Here is a 22,512-nt window from a genome sequence, read left to right as displayed (position 1 = left end):
TTTATTGTTAAGTCACTCTGGAAATTATGGCTCTGTGAGGGGAATCAGGGTCTCCTAACAAATCTCAGTGCCCTTCATAAACTACACTTCCCAGGATTCTTTGCAGGGAGCTACGACTGTTTAAAGTGCGATAATAGTGAAATAAATGTATAGTGTGAATGTGGCCTTTGCCAGAGGGCTGTTATCTGTGTGATGAATGCTAATCTATACTATCTTCCCCCACCCCCTGGCATCACTTGACAGAATGGTAGATTAAATGCCATTCATTTTAAAGAGATAATGGCATTGCAATTATCCTACAATGAAAAACACAGCAGATTTAATTGTGATTGTCTTTTTTTTTTTAAAAAAAAGCTTTGCATTGTAATATATAACTGTATGAGATATAGGAAAGGTGAGGGAGGGAGAGAGTGGGTGGTGGGAAAGCATCTGCCCTGTATGCAGAAGGTCCCAGGTTCAATCTCCGGTATCTCCAGGTAGGGCTGGACGATACTCTTGCCTGAAACCCTGGAGTGCCACTGCCGGTCAGTGTAGACAATATTGAGCTAGATGGACCAATGGTTTCAATTAATATAAGGCAGCTTCCAAGGATCCTAGTTATTTTTTCCAGCAAAGCTGAGGGAGATCTGCCACTGAGTGTCACGAGCCCCATAGAACATTCCTGGAGTAATGAAGAAGATACAGGATGGGATGCAGGAGAGGGTCCTAGTGCTTTGCAACAAGAAAGTGTTGAAATAGAAGGCTTCAGGACTTTTGACAGTGACAGCTTCTCCTCCTTAGCTCCAGTTACAACACAGCGACTGCTAGCTCATCAATAGTGACCCCCCTTTCTTTCCCTCCATCCCCAAGCCGCATGCAACTCCTCTAGAGGAGGAGGATCTTGATGAGGTGCTACCGCCGCCATTGCCCCAGACACACAGACAGCTGCGACAGCAGGTTCAGCTGGCCCCCACTTTTCCAACTAGGAGGAGCACTCACGTGAACACGCATCCTGTGACACTTTCTGTACACAAGTAGAAAGAGTCCCCTACTTAAGCGTTGTAAGGTGCAGAGTCTTGTGTGATCTTTAAGCTGATCCGTGAAGTGCTCTAAACTGAAGTTTTTCATTAAACGTACTAGAGAAAAATACACCCGCGAGTCTGAGTCTGATTCCAACAGGTTTGGCCAGGATAGTGAGATGTGGCCTAGCATCTGCTACGCATATAGAAGGTTTCAGGCTGACTGCATTGTGCAATAGTGGCTGGCGTCCACTGGGACTGGTGGGGCAGAACGCAGGGAGTTCAACAGTAGGTAGAGTTAAAGCCAATGAGAGGCACAGCCAACTAATTCTAATTTTGTCCTCAGTCTCCTCCCTATTGAGTTCTACAAGGGGCAACACCGAGACTACAGAGGAGGCACCTGACAGGTAGTGCCACCCTTTCAGCTGGTTGTAAGAAGGCAGACAGCTGTGTGTGGCCTCTGGCTGAGGGCAGAGTGAGGCTGGTGGGGAAGTGCCCCATTTTACCTAATGGGCCAGCCTCCACTGCCATTGCATCTCCAGGTAGCAGATTATTAAAATCCCATTTCTTCCTGAGAGCCTGGAGAACAGTTTCCATCTAGAGGAGAGGAGAGTGGACTAGATGAATCAATGGTGTGACTCAGTATAAAGCAGCTATATATGTTTACAGTAGATCCTCAATCTAATCTTGTTGACTCAGGGGACAATATGGTAGTTGTGTTGCAGGTAAATATAATAAATCACCCAAGTCTTTCTGTCACGTCTCAGTGGAAGTGACTTTACTTTTTTTTATTGCTCAGGCAACATGAAAGAGCTTATTAGACAGGCTGTAGTTCATAAATTATGATCCCGCAACACAGAAGAGAGATTGAAGATGCACCTGTTTACACACAGATCAGCCTTGATCTCTTGACCCGAATCTTCTGTTTTAATTGCAGTGTTGTTTTAATGGGATTGCTTTATTGCATATTTTAATCATGGATGCTTATACTTTAATGCTGTAACGGGGAAGATTTATTGTGCATTTTAATTATGGAGGTTTATATTTTAATGTTTTTGTGTAATTGGTTTTTATACTTGTAAATCACTAAGAAGCCTATTTTGGCATTAAGCAATATAATTAATTAATTAATTAATATAAATAAGGTTCTTAGGCAGCTAGTAGAAACAATAGTAATATGATGCTTAAGAAATCAGTCACACAGAGAAGTTTCTAATAAGTTAGGCCTCATCTGCACTGTATATTTAAAGCAGCATTAAGCCACTTTAAACTGTTTGTTAAGGATGCTGAGAGTTGTTAGGAGACCCCCTACTCCCCTCACAGAGCTACAAATCTCAGTCGTTTAAAAATGGAAATTGTAGCTCTGTGAGGGGACTAGGGGCTTCCTAACAACGCTCAGCATCCTTAACAGTTTACAGTTCTCAGGATTCTTTGGGGGAAGCTGGGATTGTTCAAAGTGGTATCATACTGCTTTAAATGCATAGTGCAGATGGAGCCTTGGTTTCTGTTTGTGTGTACAGAATACAAAAAGTTGAATTTTTTTTTTGTCCTACACCATACTTGGGGCCAACCCAGACTCCATAGTCAGGGTCTTCCTCATTTTTTAGAAAAATACTGATAGCAGTTGTGGTATGGATTTAGATCAGAGCTGCAGCACTGGTGGAGAGGGGATTTTTCTGAACCAAATGGCTGGACAGCCCAGCCAGCATGGCCAACGGTCAGAGATTATGGGAGTTGTAGTCCAGCAACATCTGACACAGGTTCCCTCAGCCCTGATTTCCTTGAGGCCCTAATGGAAACGTCTCATCATAGCTGAAACAGGTCTGGGAAGAATCTCTGGAAGCCATTAACTGCACATAACAGAAACTGTTGCTGAAGGACATTTGGACACTTTAAAAAACCCTTTGTATCTGTCGTTTTAAATACCTCTCACATCAAATCAATTGGTTATGCTCAGAGAGTCCTTGGGTCCATGAGAAAGCCATTAATTCACTTAAAGGGATGTTTATGGATATTACTACAATCTAGATAGGGTTGTCAAGACAAATTGCCTGTATGGCTTCCATCGGACTGCCTGGTGAGCATGGCAGGATGATGATTTTTTTAAAAAGAAAGAAAGAAAAGCTGAACGAGAGCTGTAGCAATTTTCTTAAATCCAGTGTGAGAACTGATTAGGGATACATCTAGAGAGATAATCAAATTGAGTCTTAAATTAGATTTTTGCCACTCATACATCAAAGCAATTAAATTATTAAACACCCCTAAGGCATCTTTCATAAATTAATTTCCCAATTAGAATTTTATATAAATAGTATTTCTGTCCTGGACATCCTTCAGGGGAAAAAACACAAACATGACTCAAGATACATCCTGCAGAGTGCCGAATGATGACCTACATACAAGGGCAACTGCCTTTTGCCAGATGGCAAAGATTTTTCTATTCCAACCGGCTTTTGATCTGCCGGTTTAAGTTCTTTCCTGCCCTGAGACATGGGTTTATTTTATTGAACCAAAGAACATAAGAATAGCTTGCTCTGTCAGGTCAAGTTCAAGATCGTGTTCGTAGAGTGGCCAGCCAGATGCTCTAATGGAAAGCCCACAAGCAGGACCTGAGCTCCTCAGCATTCTCCCTTCCTGTGGTTTCCAGCAGCTGGAGTCCAGAAGCATATTGCCTCCGACAATGGAGGCTGAACATAAGCCATCAGGGTTGAGTAGCCATTGATAGCCTTATCCTCCATGAATTTGTCTAAGCTTTTAAAGCCATCCAAGTTGACAGCCATCACTGCCTCTTGTGGGAAAGAATTCCATAGTTTAATCATGTGCTGTATTGCTGTATTTCTCTTAGTTTTTTAGCTGGCTGCTGTTCTGTTTCTCAGATTATTATTATTGTTGTTTTAACATCATGTATTTTGTCATTTTCTTATTGTGAGTCACTTTTGAAGGTAAATCAGGGTGCGTATATCCATTACTCCATCCTGGGTTCCAGTTTTTGGTCATGCTGTAGTTTAGGGACAGCTAACATGGTGACCCCCCCCAATGTTGGACTCCAACTCGCATCAACCCCAGCCAGCATGACCAATGGTCAGGGATGATGCGAGTTGCAGTCCAACATTTGGAGGGCAGGCCGCCACACTTGCTACCCCTGTTCTAATTTCATTTCCCCCCATTGTGCACTTTAGGGCCCAGTCTTCTGTGTTTTTAGGATCCACCTTATTCCTCTAATTCAGCCTTTCCCAACCCATTGTGCCTCCAGATGTTGTTGGAGCACAACTCCCAACAGCCTCAGCCAGCATTGCCAATGGCTGAGGCTGATGGGAGTTGTGGTCCAACAACATCTGGAGGCACACCGGTTGGGAAAGGCTGTTCTAATTGTAAATTGTCTTAACTAATTTTAATATGGCATTTTTACACTGTTGTAACCTGCCTTGGAATCTTACAGTGAAGGATGGGTAAGAAATCTAAATAACAATAATAAAAAAGCCAATCATATTCTCTTTTCTTTCTTTTCCTTTTTTGAGTAGTGTTTACTTTTTTTGGTGGTGGTGGGTGGTAGTATATTCCCATTTCAGTGTGTGGAGAAAAACAGAGAAAGGAACACTGAGGCAGCCCTGCTGTTCTGTTTTTCTTATTATCTATAGACATCCAGTGAAGCTGAATGTTGGAAGATTCAGAACAGACAAAAGAAAGTTCTTCGCCCAACACATAGTTGAACTATGGAATTCGCTCCCACAAGAGGCCATGATGGCCACCAAACTGGGTGGCTTTAAAAGAAGATGAGGCAAATTCATGGAGGAAAAGGCTATCAATGGCTATTAGCCATGATGGTTATGCTCTGCCTCCATAGTCCGAGGCAGTATGCTTCTGAATACCAGTTGCTGGAAACTGCAGGAGGGGAGTATGATCTTGAGCTCAGGTCCTGCTTGAGGGCTTCCCTAGGCATCTGGTTGGTTACTGCAAGAACTGGGTAAATGGACATGATATCACATATCAATTAATACATAATCATTAATTTACATAGAGTGGTTAGTAGCTGTAGGTGCTTTAACAACAATAATTAACAAAACAGGGAAAATACTGTAATTCATTCAATATTAAAACCCTACTCCCTGCAAATGACACTAAATAACCAACTGCATATTTGATTCTTGACCTGAAGCTACCATTAACAACAACAACAATAATCATCATCGATGTACGGCTTTTTTATTATCATTTGAAGCTGCTCTGTTTCAAATGTTCATCTTGGTTTAGTGGAGTAAAAAACCAATCACAAAGCTGATTTACTAATTCAAGCCTGCCCACCCTTCTCACACAATAATGACTCCCACTGAAAATCCATTTATTCCACATCTGTAGTTAAATAACTGATTGTGTTCATTAATTGATTCATCAGACTGTCCCATGAATAAAGCCATTTGGTCCTCCTCTTTTGTTTTTCTTGTCTACCCACACCCAAAGAGAATATGAAAGGTAAGACAAGTATCCCACATTCCTTGAACCATGAAGGGCTCTTTAAACTGCAGGTGATTTAGAGAGGCATACCCAGTTTCCACACTCAGAAACTATTTTTTTATAAAAAGGTTCTCACTCATCAATCCTATCAACTTCTACAACATAATGCTGTCCTCCATGGGAGTGCTTTTGAAAATATCATATCAGACCGACACAGATTTATTTTTAGGGAAGGAAAAAAGCCATGGCTGGGGGAAATCTAATGCTTTTTGTCCCTTCAAACACCAGATGGGTTCTCAGGGTTTCATAATATGGACGTCCTTGGATACAGGCCAGAGGAAGCTGAAATGTTCTTGAGGATTGTTTTACATGGTACCTTGTCTTAGCTAGCTAGCTCCTGACATGAGACAGCTGTGCAACCACGTCTACAGCCATATATCAGCCCCCGCTCCACCTTCTCTCTGTGCCACCAGAACAGTCATGTAGTTAGACAGAGCAACTATCTTTGGCAACTACATCCCTACAGAGCATGTGTGAACACGTTGTATGATTGAGAACTTTTGAGTAGATGAAATGAAATAATCAATAAAATTGGTTGCCAGTTGGTTTCTGGGCCCAATTCAAGGTGCTCACATTCATGTTTAAAGCCCTAAGCAACTCAGGTCCCAAATATCTGAGAGACTGCCTCCTTCCCTGCAGGGCCTCTCAGGTGTTAAGATCAGCAAAGGAGATCTTCTTGGTAGTTCTGTCACTCTTCGGGTGGTGGCGGCCCGGGAGAGGGCATTATCTGTGGCAGCCCCTAAGCTGGGGAATTCCTTCCCCACAGAGGTGCGCCTGGCACCTTCATCATACAGCTTTTGACAAATGGTAAAGATGCACCTCTTTACCCTGGTCTTTGGCACTTGAGATGTATGTTCTGTTGTGTAATGTGTTTTAACTGTTTTTAATACTGTATTTAAAATGTCTATAAACTGTCCTGGGACCTACTGGTGAAGGATTGCTGCATCTGCATCATCATCATCATCATAATTTTTGGAAACTGGCACCATTGCCTTCGTCTCTGTGCCTTCTCCTTCTGATCCCAGGTTCTATTCATGACACTAGGGTCACATCCATACCATCCAGTTAAAGCACATTTAATGCACATTTGGTACCCAACAGTGTCCAAGTTATCTTGGCACCCAAGGCAGGAAATCCCACAAGCGTCTCTCCTTGGGAGTAAAATAAAATACAGTAATCATTCTCACCTGTGGCTGGTTCCAGTGTTCTAGGGGTGACAAATGATCAGCTTTTCCCCCGTTTGTTTTTATTTATTCTTCTTATAGTTGTGTTTTTGCATTATATGATGGTCAGTCACCTTGAAATTTTTATATAGGCAGGATATACATGTTACTTTTTTTAAAAAAAATGCACATGTACAAATGTGCATTAAAGGTATGCGTGATCAGTAAGACTATTTATTTATTTGTTTGTTTATAATTTAATTGATTATATGCCCTTCACCCTGAGGTCTCAGGGCGGGTTGCAACAACTTAAAATAAAACCTTAAAAGCAATTTAAAACAACTTATAATCACAAAATAGAGTAGGTCCTCAAAATATACATCTCAGGCCAGGTAAAGAGGTGCACCTTGAGCACTGGTCAAAGCTGTCTAAAGTTGGCAGATGCTCCTCTTGAAGGGAGTTCTACAACTTTGGGGCTACCACAGAGGTCACCATTGCCTGAACTTCTGAAGGCAACAGAACTATTGGGAAGGAGGCAATCTTTCAGATATTTGGGGCCTGAGTTGTTCAGGGCTTTAAACGTGCCTTGAAATAGGTCAGGAAGTGAAGTGGCAACCAATGCAGCTGTTTTGAAAGAAGGGCTATATGAGATCTAAATGGAAACCCACCTAGTAATCTGGCTGCTATGTGCATTTTGGACTAGTTCAAGTTTCCGAGTCATCTTTGGGGACAGACCCATATAGAGTGCATTGCAATACATTTCAGTACCATGGCCAAGTCATCTCTGTCCACAAGGAGGTGGAAAAAGGCACTCATAGCCACCTGAGCCTCCAGTGACAGTTGAATCCAGGAGCACCCTCAAGTTGAAGACCTGCTCTTTTAATTTTCAGATAACATTGCCCACTGGCCTTGAGTTGGTTTGACATGGAGGGGGGACAGGGCGGGAGGCAGAAAGAAGAGGTGGTGTGATGTGTGTGTGAAGGCCTTTGCCCTCAATTATTCTGGGCTCCTACACTGCTTGACCAGCCTCATTTCTCACCCTTCTTAATCCTGTTCTTCTATCGGAGAGGCAAACAGGGAGGCCATCTATTATGCTGACAAGCTGCTGTAACTTTGTATTCATCGGAAGAGCAACCAATGGAAATCTATAAAAGGGGGAGGAAACTACTGCCCTCCTCATTATTTGTGTATTAAGGCTTATATTCAACTAAATTCTACTCATAGTAGACCCACTGAAATTGATGGACCTAAATTAATCACATTGATTAATTTCAATGACTCTACTCTGAGCAGAACTAACAGTGGATGGAACTCATTGGGTAGAATGTGATGGTAGTTCTACTCAGTTAATGGAGATTACTAATTTAGGGTCATTAATTTCAAGGGGTCTATTCTGAGTAGGACTTAGCTGAATACAACCCCTTATTGTCATCTCCCAGGGTGGCCAACAATACATTAAAACACACACACACATATACACTTAAAACCGTTTAAAGTCTTTAAAAAACATGAGAAGCATCTGAAAAAAAATGGGTTGTATCTAACAACGTTCTACTCAGAGTGGACCTAGTGAAATTAATGAAATTAACAACATAGCTAAAAATGTCAAGATAACTAGGAACAGTTATATTTGACAACCATCAAATGCCTGGGTGAACTAGAATATTCTTAATTCCTCATGAATAGTAATAATGAGGGAGATGGACACACTTTACCAAGGAGGGCATTCCACAAATGGGGAACCGCCACTGAGGAGGCCCTGTCCTGGATCAGCTCCAACCAGACAGCATTCTGTAATCCCTATTCTGTAAAGGGGTCCATTGGAGAGGGAATGAAATGAAGTGGCTTGAATCCTGAACAACAGTGCCTCAAGCTGTAACATTTTCTGACTGAATAATTTTTAACTGAGAGTCCATTCTGAATGAACAGATTGCTGAGGTTAAGCAGGTCTGGGTCAGGTCAGTGCCTGGATGGGAGACTGCCAAGGTATCCTTGGGCTTGGAAGACAGGATATTCAATCAATCCATCAATCAATCCATCAATCAATCCACAAACTTGCAAATGCGGCCAATAGGTATGAAAAACTTTCTGCTATGACTGTTCAGAGCCTATTTAGCATTTCTGCAATCCCTGAGAAAGCTAAATTATCTCCCAGCCTAGACCTTGGTGTTATAGGCCTTATCCCTGGAAAACAAAACTTGCCTTGGCCCTCGTCATTCCTTGCAACCCAACTTCCAGCTTTTTCCCTTCACCTGTCTCCCCCTGACTGCCTCTCCCATGAGCTGCTAGGGCTTATACATATGCTGATCCTGTCCAGCATCCTGCCCAAACACATTTCTGGAATGCCAAGATCATATTCTGGTGGAAGAACATTGGGACCAAGCCGGGCAGAGCCTTCACGTCCACACAATCCTTCCCAGTGAGAATGATGCATTCCAAAGTGGCTTACTCAGGAGGTGAGTCAGGATGGGTGATGTTGACCTGTGTCTCCAAGTAAGAGCTGAAGTAGAAGGCTGGGGGGAACTCCTCAATGCAGCTGGATCTTAGTTCTCCAACTGAGCCGCCATAGAGGCATTCTGGAGCTGGAAGACAGGAAGGAATCATGATCCTCTGTCAATTTAGCAGGCATTTAATTAATTTCTAAAATTACTTGTACACTGTTTTTCAGCCGCCCCCCAAAGGATACCCCAAAAGCAGCTCATATAAAAACAAGGAGAAAAGTACAGTCAAGCCCAGCTACAATAGAATAAAACATCACAGCCTTAGTGCTTGCATGGAAAAGGAAAAGGAACTGGCATGCATTAAGGTGACCAGCAAATAATAATACCACAGTGAATACCAAATAATAACCATAGTTCTAAACGATGGATGAAACTGGAGTTAGGATGGATGAAACTGGAGTTACAGGTGGCACAGAAGACTGGAGAAATTCAAATTAAAAATATGGAGAAAGCAACTGATTGGTTTGACAACTAGGTAGCTCTAGTCAATATGTTTGTTATAGGCAGGTCAGCGTTTGCCCTGTGTTAGGACCAAGCTGGGCACAATGGAACTATTCCCCTCACTAAGCTATAATTCCCAGAGTAGCTTAACAGTCAGTCCCTCTTCCAGGAAACTCTGGGAATTATAGTTTTGTGAGTCTCCTAGCAACTCTCAGCACCCTTAACAAACGTGAGTTTCTAGGATTCTTTGGGGGAAGCCATGGCTGTTTAAAGTGGTATGATACTGCTTTAAATGTATAGTGCAGATGAGGCCACCATAAGTCAGATATTCTTTTGTACAAATGAATTGGCTGAAATTGCAAAGTCAGGGCAGCAGAAAGAACAGCAGCATCCTCATAAGGCTGGAGATCCCTGTAATCATGATGTCAACTTGCCTGGCAGGGAATTTTGAACAGAGCAAACAGGCTTGGAGGACTGAACAACTAGAAGTAGAAAAACTACAAGGACTTTAGAGATGCAGACAGTTTTGGACAAAAATCTCTGTAGCACCCCAAGGAACAGTCCACCACCAGCTCTCTCCACCATCCTTCTGTGCTACTAGATTGGCCATCTAGTTAGGCACAGCAACTATCTTTGGTAACTATATCTGTGCAAAGCATGTGCAAACGTGTCGTATAACTGAATAGATCTCTTGAATAGATGAAAGTAAATAAATGATTTTTGGGGATTGGTACCATTGCCTTGGTTTCTGTGCCTTCTCCCTCTGACCCCAGGTTATATTCATGAACCTAGAGTTACATGCACACAATACATTTAAAGCACATTTAATGCACCTAAGGCTGTCCCAAGTTATTTTGGCACCTAGGTAGAAAATCCCGCAAGGGCCTCTCCCTTTGAGTAAAGTACAATACAATGCAACAATCATAAATTAAATAACTAACAATTTGTGCCCTTTCAGGACACCCAAAATCAGCCACCTCACTCTGCCTAATGGACTGGCTCTGTACAAACCCACAAAATAGTCTCTGTTGTATCCACTGTGCAAGCTTAGTGTGAGGAATAACAAGGGTGTGTGTGTGTGTTGGAAGTGCAACAGCAAGGATCATTCCATTTATAATGCAAGGGTTAATTCTGTTAGTGTTAAAGTCAACTAGCCAAGAGGGGGATGGGTGGAGGTGTTGCTTAGCAACCAGGCAGAGTGGAATGATCTTCAGGTAATAGCTTCTGCTCTGATTGGCTGTGTAGTTCTGAGTGAGGTTTTGCTCTGAATGTTTGGTTGTATGTCTCCCAGCTATGTACAAGGCCTGATCTAAGAAAGACAAAATCTCTCTGTTCCTTTCTCCTCAAATTATATACAATTTTTGCACAGTTTGCTCAGCAAAGTGTTATCAGGACTTTTCTCTCTGGACTCCATCTGCAGTATTTAAGTGACTTTTGCTAACAAGGTGGACGTTAGAAATGTTTGCAATGTGCTGCAGAACTACATTTTTGAAGATGCTATTTAATGAATAGAACATGAATGGCTGTCTTACTGTAACTGACATCCCTCCTCAGTTGCAGATGTGGAAAACATCCATTCTTTCGCAGGCTGCCAATGATGATGGCCATGCAGGAGAGGAAGAGCACCACTCCAATCACTACACCAGCCACCAGCACAGAAGAATCTGACATGCTAGTGTCGGCCTTGGCTTCTGTGAAGTGGGTAAACTCAGTGATGGGGATGGTCTGGTTCAGATGAATTGCTATGCAACGAGAGAGAGAAAGAGAGAGACAGACAGACAGAGAGAGAGAGAGAGAGAGTTGAATGATATTACAGATAGGTATGGGCAAATCTCCCAGTTCTCCCAGTTCTTCATTTTTGCACTCTAAAGTTCAGCTTGCCACATTTTCACATCAGGTTGTGAATTTCTTTTTAAAAGACCTCATGAAAATTCATCAGCAGCTTAGTGTGCCTTTCTTTTCCTATTCACATTTTTGTATGCAATTTTGCTGAAGAGCCATGTTTTTGGCAAGGCAATTTCTCCCAACACAACACATTTCTATATGATATTCTCACCAATTTCTGCATTTTTATGCACACTTTACCCTTATATATGCACTTGCATACAAGTTTTGTATATATACATTTTGTACTTGGCTAGAGAAATACATTGCAGAATTTGGAGAAGTGTGGATATTGAAGGATCACTGTGCTTTGGTTCATATATTATTATGGAAAGTGTGGATTTGGTAGGTTCACCTTTAAATGTGAAATGAATTGCATCTCCCCCTCCCATCACCAACTACAGAACAGTAGGCACATCTGCTCCAAGCTGCTATGGTTTGATAAAGGGCTTGTGATGACTATTATTAATTATTATTATTATTAAGCTCCAAACCATCTAATGAAGTATTAAATAGAGATGGGATCTGCATTTTGGTACTGGTTTGATTTTTGCTCTGTTGGACTTCCTTCTGGTACCACTTTGTCAGGGATCAATGTTCACCATTTCCTGTAAATACCGATTTGGGTTTTCCCCTCAAAAATATTAATATTGATATTTTTAAAATATCAATTTTTCATAGTTTTTTAAAATTGATATTTTAAACAAAGTAGTATTAACACTGATATTTCAAGGGAAATATCAATATTAGTATTGATATTTTGAGGGAAATATTGAGGGAAATATATTGATATTTTTGAGGTGATTTTTTAAAAACGCACCTGCTTCAGCCACAGAAAAGAGTTAGGAAAAAAACTTATCTGCAAGGACAAAAAAAAAGCCACTTTCTTTTTCCAGTTGCTGTTGCTGTTAAGGTGTTGTTGAATAAAGGTATGGGAAAAAATCATAATTTAAAATTATTCCTGGATGCACTTAGAACAGCAATATAGGCATACATAGTCACAAATAAAAAGATGTATTTAATGGTGGGTGGCTAATAAATACTCATTCGCACACAGTCACTCACCAATTCATCTGCGTAGCAATGATGCGCTGTAAACATTCACCAAACAGGATTTGGATGCTGCTGAAATCCAATGCCAATGAAAAAGCAAAAGCAAAACCAAAACCACTGGACAGTGAAAAAATGCCCAATTACTGTAAATCCTATAGAATTTCATTTGGGATCTTTGCCAGACTCCTCTCTCTCTCTCTCTCTCTCTCTCTCTCACTCACTCCTAATCAAATGCATCCCTGTCAAAGAAAATTTAAAACCCACATTTAGCAATGAAGTTGATTGGGCATCCTGGCACTCTCATCTCCCCCCTCCCCCCACACATATACATCTCACATAGGCTATGTAGGGGTGTGCTAGAATTCTGCCCAATTTGGATTTGGTATCAACTTTTCAATTAATTCGCTTATTCCCAATCGCTGAGGATCCGATTTTAATGTAGCGAATTTCCACGGGTATTTTTGAAAACAGACTTTTAAAAAAAAATGCGCCTCGAAAACATTGATTGCAAGAATGATAATTTATTGATATTTCCTTTTAAAATATGGATATTTCCTTCAAAATATGGATACTTAAAAATATTGATATTCATACTGATATTTTTTCAAGCAAAAACCCCCCACGGATCGGTAAAGGAGCAGCTAGTGGATACAGAACGAACTCGCGAGGAGAGGGGAAAAGCCATCTCTCGTAGCTCTTTCTCCCTCCCCTTCTTCGAAAGCCCCTTCTGAGGAAAGTTGCAGATCGCAAGGAGGGAAGTGACCCCCCCCATCACCTTTTTTCTCCCATTCTTGGCAAAGCGGGAGATCCACTCCATAACATCACCAAGGCATAGGCATGAGAACGTAAGAGCCCTGCTGGATCAGGTGAAAAGCCGATCTAGTCCAGCGTTCTCTCCAGCAACCAGATGCCTCAGGGAAGCTCACGGGCAGGATTTGAGCAGGGTTGCACTCTCCCACTTGTGTTCCCCAGTAACTGGCATTCAGAGATATAGTGCCTCTGATATGGGAGATAACGTGCAGCCATCTTAACTATCTAGCAAGCAAAATGCAGCCGACCAAACATGTATGAGTGTCCATCAGGGGCTCAGTCTGGTACTTAGCTGGGACTGCAAAATCGGGTTGGGGGTGTGAAACTGCTGCACATATTGTGCAAGCTTATATTAGGTTGCATACACACACCGTTTCATTCTAGAATCAATGGAGGCTAAGGAGTTGTTTTCTCTATGTAGTCCACATTCAGTCTAGACCTACTGCTTATCTTATGCCCCTGACAAGTGCTTCTTGAGAAACCGGTTTCATTTCAAAAATAAAAGCTCATTGCAGATTGATTCTGCTTTACTCTGCAGTGTGTCCATTTGAAAACAGATGAAGGCAGTCCTGGCAATGCAGGATGCATCCACACATACCCAATGACATTGTGGGTGGGCGTGTACCAAGATGGCAATCACCCTTCTTCATCCACCTGGGGCACGTGCAGGGAGGAAAAGGTGTGGATAGCCTAATGAAGGGGAGGGTTTTCAAATGCATATCAAGTCACCACACTCACCCTTGTGGCAGGATCTAGAATCAATCTAGATTGAAAGCAGCATGTTGAGGATCAGCATGCACGATTCTGGACTGTGCTACAAATGGGTTAGTACATATGCATCCTTAGATGATTTATATTTAGGGGTTTGCCGTTTAATAACGATTTACAACGGCCCACAGTGCGAGTGCTTTGGGCCTGTCACAGTCCTGGTTTCATGTAACAACCCACCAGCTGACTAAAGATGGGCCAGCTGAAGCCAAGGTTTATTCTCTGCAAGGCCTGGAAACAGTTTGTGGAATGGATCCTGAAGCTCCAGCCCCATTAATAAAGCTGTATTCATTTAAAATGGGTTTCCTGCCAGATAGAGAGGAGCAGCATCCATTGTGTGCCACTTTCCCTCCCAGGTGTTTTGTTTTGCTGTAACAATATTTATCATGTTAATAAAAGAGGCCCCTGCTCTAAAGATTGAAAGGGTTTTGATTTGTTTTGTTTACCTGCTAATTTGAAGCAGCACCTATACAAGACATTGTTGACATCAACATAATAAACTTGAAGCCAGAGGCATCTGAAAAGATTTATTTCCAGAGCTCTGTTGTGGCGACACACTTTTTTTTGCTTCTGACATTCTCAATTTGCAGGCCGCCAGTGATCAAATCTGATTCCTTTTGACTCTTTAATAAGGATGTCCATGCACAAGGCACAAGCCATTATCTGATAGCTGCATGAAAATAAGAGGCAGAGTTAACTATCTCAAATGGTGAGCCAACCCTTTTGCCTTGGAAGAGCTAGTCAAGGTCACTGGCACGGTAGGTTTCGTGTATACTAGTATGTGTCGTACATCCTTAAATAGATCCCTTTTGAGAGCATCCAAGGAAACCTTTATTAATTGCTGCATGGGATGTTAGTGCAAGGGCTTAGCATAAAAATAATTTCAGGCTGCCTGCTGGACATTACGGGTGAAACTTGAATGTATATAGAAGCTGACAATAATCCAGGAGAGAGTATATCATGGCCTAGGTAAATATAACCAGTCAATGGGACTACTTCTGAGTAAATTTGCAAAGCTGCACATTGAGATATTCAGCTATGTCTACTTATTTGATTTGATTTCTTGCCGGGCCTTCACCGTAAGATCCTAGGGCTAGTAACAGCAACATGATATACAATGATGAAAACATATAAAACCATTCTGGACTATATAGGCCAAGGGAGGGAGGAACCTCTGGCCCAGGAGGGCTCTCTACTTGACCCGTGGAACTCTACCAAGGCCACACACCCTTTCATCAGGTCACACACCCCACTGGCTCTGCTTTGAACCCAAAGTGTTTTGCCTGGCTGTAATGTGTCCTTGGACTATGATAATTCTTCTTGTTTGCCTGGATGGAGGATACAGAGGGGTGTGTGTGCAGAAAGTAGCCTGATGTACAAAGGTGAAATTCACATTACTTGCCCCACCCACTTTTGCCTCTTGCCCTGCCCACCACTAGCATGTGGCCCCTGGAAGGGTGCCCAGAAGGGAATGTGGCCCTCGGGCATAAACTGTTCCCCACCCCTGAGATATAGACCTTTGGCCTGATCCAGAAGGGCTATTCTTACACTCTTATGGTGGATTCCATATTGTGGAGCCCTGGCGTAATTTCAGCCTGGATGCATGCATATTTAACTCTGGGCAAAGCTAGACTTCACATAGGAAATGCACAAACAGTCTCCAGGCATTTTAAAACAAACAAACCCGAAAAGCAGCCATGGAGCAGAACTGCGGCTAGGGCAGGTGGAGCTGCTTAATTGATCGTTTGTATACTATTTCATTTCAAAACTGTTATTTCAATAAATAAGTCAATAAATAATCTTGTTAAATTTGCATTTTGCTTCTTCACCAGGGCAGTCTGCTACTCACCCCCTCCAGACTGCCTTCTCATGCGTAGGGGAAAAGTTGAGAAGACCCAGTATCATGTCCCAAGCGGGCAGAAAAGCAGCTAGGGGGGTAGGTGCTTAACAGACTGTCAGAATGGACAGCGGTAGCTAAGTGGTTACAGCAGCCTTCCCAACCAGTGGGCTACCAGATGTTGTTGGAGCACAACTCCCATCAGCCTCAGCCAGCATTGCCAATGGTCAGGAAAGATGGGAATTGTGGTCCAACAACATCTGGTGGCCCACTAGTTGGGAAAGGCTGGGTTAAAGCATCTGTTTTGCATGCAGAAGGTCCCGGGTTCAATCCCTGGCATCTCCAGGTAGAGCTATGAGAGACCCCTGTCTGAAACTCTAAGGGAGAGGATTAAGCAGCCCTTGCCGTTCTTCTCCTGATCCCAGCCTCCCGGGCATCTTTTCAGAATAAATACAAAAGGAAACTGCTCATGCATCTCCTGTAACATCTGCTTTGTCACTTTTCTCTGGTGGCAGCTTACACTGCTGGTTCATGCAACGTCTGATGCAGAATGTTCCATGAGTTAAACAAATGTCATGTGAAGAATGACTTCCTGTCTGTCTTATACCTGCTGCCTATCAGTTTCAGTAGATGGCTTTAAAAAACAATGTGCCTTTTTGTTTCCACTTTTGATCGATAGCCAAGAATATCCATGGGTGGTATCCAATGTTACTCATACTCAGAGCAGACCCATTGAAATGAATGGGCATGACTAACTTTGGTCCATTCATTTCAAGGGGCCAGCTGAGTATGATTATCATTGGATATACAACCTCCTGTATTTATTGGTAGCCTGGACAGCAAAAACATAAGAGCCTCCTAAAACCAAGCCTAAATCAATCTCCTGTTAACATTCCAACATTTGTGGAGTTTTTAAAAAAATATATATTTAAAATATCTCTACTCCACTTTTAAGGAAAAACTTTCTTGCAAGGCGGCTTGCAAAAAAAGATATAAATGTGTCTCGAGATCTCATCTAGTACTTCATCTGTTCTTACGTTTGGTATTCTGGATAGTGCTCCATCACTGGAAAAAAAGGTAATAATTTTGGAATGGGGAGGGGCAGAGGGAATGGAACACACCCTTAGTTGTGCTCATCACTGTGATGTGCTATAAGTGGATCCCTCCATCTCCCTGCCAAAAAGTCTGTTATTTTCCCTAATAACATGCATATTTGTTTGAAGCAGTTCCACTTTATCAAGCGTTAGATTAAATGTAAAACGCAGCGACCAAAGAGAAATAAAAGCTTCCCAAACTGTTAAAAAAATGATGAAGACTGCAGAATAAAGTGAGACAGGAAGGATTGTGTATGAATTTATAACCTTCATCATAATGATCGCTGATTATGTCAGTTATCAACCCATTTCTTCTGACTAGCAATGAATGGTATTTTGCTCCTCTACAGCATAAGAGATGGGACATGATCAGTGAACAATGAGTTCCTCATACTGCTTTGCTAGTGCAGAGAGACACTTATTATTCACTATTTATTGGGTTTTGTAGCAAGGAATAAATAGTTGGCTCTTCATGCTGTGTTTGCTGCATGTTCAACTGTAAAGCCTCAGAGTTAAAACAAAAATACAAACTGATTAAAGGATGAAAGAGAGACAGAGCAGCAATGCTAATTTATTCATTATTCACTTTGAAGAAAACAGAGCAACACCGTGCAAATCTCTTGCCTAAAACGCTTTGCAGTTGCATCAGCAAAGTTACTATAGGATCAAGATCTAAAGAGGTATTTTGGGTCAACAACAAAAAACAGCTATCACGTTCACACACACACACACACACACACACACACACACGGTAAGGTTTAGCATCGAGAACTTCTGGTTTAACTTTTAGAGATGGAAAAGGAGGAAGCTAGCAAACTTCAGGGGGAAGTGGGCAAAACTCACTGGAACTCTTCAAAACTGATTGGAACATTCTTATTTGGGGTTCACATGTTGGGATGGAAAGATCCTTCAATTTCATTTCTCTCAGTTTCTCATTTTTCCTACCTTAAATTCAGTTCTCTGCATTTCCACAGAGATTTGTGATTTCTTTTTAAAAAATGCTCATGAAAATTCTTCAGCATTTTAATGCAAACTCTCCCTAAAAAACATGTCTTTGTACGCAGTTTTGTACATTTTTTGCAAACAAATCATCTTAATAACATGTATTTTTGTATGTTATTTTTCACTGATATGTTCAGTTTCATGCACATTTCCCCCTAATATATGCAGTCTTGCACAATTACTTGTTTGGAGAATGCCATTGCAAAATTCGTAGAAGTGTTAATTTTGAAGGATAGCTGTGTTTTAGTTCTCATATTGTATTTGGCACTGGTTAGGCCTCATCTTGAGTGCTGCATCCAGTTCTGGACACCACACTTTAAGAAGGATCCAGAAAAACTGGAATAGATTCAGAGGAGGGCAACAAGGATGATAGGGGACTGGAAACAAAGCCCTATGAGGGGAGACTGACAGAACTGGGCATGTTTAGCCTTGAGAAGAGAAGACTGAGGGGAGCTATGAGAGTACACAGAGGAGGGCCAGGATCTATTCTAAGTCGTCTCAGAGTGCAGGACATGGAATAATGGGCTCAATTTACAGGAAGTCAGATTTTAACTCAATATCAGGAAACACTTCCTAACTGTTAGAGCGGTATGACAATGAAATCAATGACCTAGGGAGGTGGTGGGCTCTGCAACAATGGAGGCATTCAAGAGGCAGCTGGGCAGCCACCTGTTGGGGATACTTTAGTTTGGATTTCTGCATTGAGTAGGGGGTTGGACTCAATGGCCTTATAGGCCCCTTCCAACTTGATTCTGTGATTCATTATCAAGAATTCAAGAACACATTACAGCTAGGCAAAAACACTGAAGGAGGGTGTGAAGAATTATTAGTGAGGGATGTGGCCTAGGGATATGGGGTTTGGCTGGGAAGGGGATAAGGCCTGGGAAGGGTCCTGAGGGACAGGCAGAGAAGCCTGGATGGCCATATTCATAAAAACATAAGAAGAGCCTGCTGGATCAGGCCAGTGGCCCGTCTAGTCCAGCATCCTGTTCTCACAGTGGCCAACCAGGGGAAGCCCGCAAGCAGGACCTGAGTGCAAGAACATTCTCCCCTCCTGAGGCTTCTGGCAACTGGTTTTCAGAAACATACTGCCTTTGACTAGGGTGGCAGAGCACAGCCATCATGGCTAGTAGCCATTGATAGCCCTGTCCTCCATGAATTTGTCTAATCTTCTTTTAAAGCCATCCAAACTGGTGGCCATTACTGCATCTTCTGGGAGCAAATTCCATAGTTTAACTATGCGCTGAGTAAAGAAGTATTTCCTTTTGTCTGTCCTGAATCTTCCAACATTCAGCTTCTTTGAATGTCCATGAGTTCTAGTATTATGAGGGAGAAAAACTTTTCTCTATCCACTTTCCCAATGCCATGCATCATTTTATACACTTCTATCATGTCTTCTTTGATCCGCCTTTTCTCTAAACTAAAAAGCCCCAAATACTGCAACCTTTCCTCATAAGGGAGTCGCTCCATCCCCTTGATCATTCTGGTTGCCCTCATCTGAACCTTTTCCAACTCTATAATATCCTTTTTGAGATGAGGTGACCAGAACTGTACACAGTATTCCAAATACGGCCGCACCATAGATTTATACAACGACATTATGATATCGACTGTTTTATGTTCAATACCTTTCCTAATTTTCCCTAGCATGGAATTTGCCTTTTTCACAGCTGCCGCACACTGGGTCGACATTTTCATCATGCTGTCCACTACATTCGGCCCCCAGGTCTGAGGTTCCCCACTCCTGCAGTAGAATCAAGGGGCAGAGGGGAACACTGAATGAAGATCTTTTTGGAACCTACCAAAACAGGAGTGCTCCAAATATTTATGCTCATTCATTAGGGTCTCTCAGTCCCTTACTCTGTATGCTGGCATAGCTGTTCCATGGTATATGTCTGTGTATCTCTCTCTTCCTCCAAATGGAGCTTGGCAGTTGCCACGCTCAATGGAAATTTGTGGTGTTTGGTTCTCTGGTCACTCTCCTGGTTTTTTGACTTCTCATGACCTGTTGTGTGGCATATATAAAGCTGGTAGCTTTATTTCTAGTGATCTCTCTTTTGTGTTAATTATGGTGTCACAAACAGAAATTATGAGCTGCTCTCGGGACAATGAGTGGCACGGCTTTTGCTGAAGGTTACTCACGGACACCGAGCCATTAGCATGGGAACCACTGCATCAAAGAACAAAGGAGAGAATGAATTAATAAATGAACGGGGACAGGGAGAGGGAATGACTGCATGTTCAAGGGACATCTCATATTTGGGGCTAGGACCTACTGTAGAAATCTTTCTTGTCGCTGAAACTTGAGGAGGTGCATTTAGTGTGGTGGCATGCCCTTCCCCTAGACATGAAGCAAGATCCAACCTCGTTATATTTTTGATGCTGAAAGATTTTCCCCCCTCCCAAGCCTTCTTAAATTAGCCTATTTTATCTCCGCTGTTTTTCTGTTTAAAAAAATCTTGTTGGTTTTTCTGTCTTTGCACTGTTTTTAGGATTTTTTTTCTGTTCTACATTTTATTTTTGGACTCTGCTTTTTATGCTGGCTTATCATTTAGCTGTGTTGTCCTTTTTGTCGTCAACTGTCAGATGAAGTTGCTTTTCATTGGAGAGTGTTAGCTGCTTAGTGGTGGAAGTTCCTCAAAAAGCAAGGTATAATTTTCAATATATAAATGAATAATTATGTAGCTTGGAACAAAAATCTATCCCTTTATTTCAAAAAGGTGAGGCATGGAGAAACACTTCCTTGCAAAGACCTGGAACTGTGGTGTGCTCACACTTCTCCCACGAGGGCTGCTGTCGCAATCATTTCTTTCTTTGTCTGATGTTCTACTACCGCAAAAGGCCACCTGGAGTCCCATGGCTGGAGTCAAGGATGCTCAAGTATTAAAGCTTGAAATATCAGGCTTGTTATCCTTGTACTGCACGTGGGAAACCTGTGGCCTTCCAGATGTTGCTGGACTACAGCTCCCATCATCTCTGAACATTAGCCATGCTAGCTGGGGCTGATGGGAGTTGGAAGCCAACAACATCTGGAGGGCCAGAGGTTCCCCACCCTGATGTACTGTGATCAAGAGTGGCCAACTTTTTGTCTCCAAGGGCCACATGTGGTGGTGGGTAGGCAGGCATGCCAGAGGATGGGGCCAGAGCTGGCAGTGGGCTGGTGGGTGGGACCATTCACACATACACACATTCACACCCATACATGCATGCTCACACACTCATGCAGAGGACACACACAGGGAGGGTAGGGTTCACTTCCCTCTGCACCATCCTACCCATATAAATCATGCTTTCCCCAACCTGTTAAACAGCTGTTTGGCAGGCTGGGGATGGGGAAATGATTTACATGGGAAGGATGGCACGTAGGGATGACCATACAGCTGCAATGCCTGACTACAGAGCATGCCAGGTAGAGGAGCTGAGCAGACACTCTACCTGGCATGCTCTGTGGTTGGCGCTCTGAGCATGGTTGCAAGAACATCTGCTAGAAGATGCTCTCAGAGGGATAACCTCTGTATGAAGCCAGAAGCAGGTAATTTAATACTACAGGGGTGATGGAGGAGGTAATTTGTTCGACAGCGGGGAGGCAAAAAATACGGTGGCAAAATTCAGCAGCAAAATCAGCCGAGAGAACGTCTGTGTATGTGCAGGCAAGGAAGACCCACGAAAGCTGCAGGTCACAAATTGTCCAAATGTGGAATAGCCTTATTGATACTCTGTTGCCACTACACTGGCAGATGTTCCACCTGCTCTACTTGTTTCAAATACATCCCAAATGGTGGCGTATGCCAGCTTGCTCCAGAATCTCCACAATCACCCTGGGATCTCAGGAGAAAAGATTTTATTTATTTTCAACCTGCCCTTCCTCCAAGGAGCTCAGGGTGGTATATATAATTGTTCCCACCTGTCTCTCCCTACCACATTTTAGTATCACAGCAACTCTCTGAGATAGGTTAGGCTGAGAACTAGTAACTGGCTCAAGACCACCTACTGAGTTTCATGACTGAGTGTGGATTTGAACTTGGGTTTCCCTAGTCCTAGTTTGATATTCTAACCACTACACTACATGTATTCTCCAGTGACATGTCACCTGGTTTAAGCCAAACTCAGGCCAGAAGGCACAGTGGCCTTGGGATAGCATGAAGCTTTCCATCTCTGTGTCCTACTCAAGATGAGGAAGCAAGAACCTAAGTATACTCTGGACCAGGGCCCGACTGATGCTTCTGGAAGAGATGGCGGTGCGGAACCATGTGCTTCCAGGATCTCCTTCTAGCTCCTTGTACTCTGGTATGGACACCTTGGCTGGGTAGCATATCTTTTGCTTTGGCAAATATTGCCATGAACCTGCTCCCTGAAACTCCGGACAGTTCCCCAGCCTTGCTGGTACATGTAACCCAAACAACACAACTCAGAGCCATCCAGCAACAAAGAACGAATAGCAGATACAGT

The 22,512-nt window shown here is 42.6% G+C and overlaps 1 protein-coding gene across 1 annotated transcript in view; it reads right to left on the bottom strand.

Moving 5' to 3' along the window:
- The window catches only part of BEAN1 (brain expressed associated with NEDD4 1), a 73,484-nt gene that overhangs the window by 1,318 nt on the left and 49,654 nt on the right, over positions 1–22,512 (bottom strand). The window contains exons 4-5 of the mRNA XM_061594252.1: positions 11,148–11,357; positions 9,123–9,255 (exon numbers count right to left, since the gene is read on the bottom strand). Of these exons, the coding sequence (XP_061450236.1) occupies positions 9,123–9,255; positions 11,148–11,357 (343 nt within the window). The remainder of the gene's footprint in view (positions 1–9,122; positions 9,256–11,147; positions 11,358–22,512) is intronic.

Source organism: Rhineura floridana, chromosome 13, assembly GCF_030035675.1.
Source record: "Rhineura floridana isolate rRhiFlo1 chromosome 13, rRhiFlo1.hap2, whole genome shotgun sequence".
In the NCBI taxonomy this organism is placed as follows: domain Eukaryota; kingdom Metazoa; phylum Chordata; class Lepidosauria; order Squamata; family Rhineuridae; genus Rhineura; species Rhineura floridana.
This window is presented reverse-complemented; position numbering and strand designations above follow the sequence as displayed.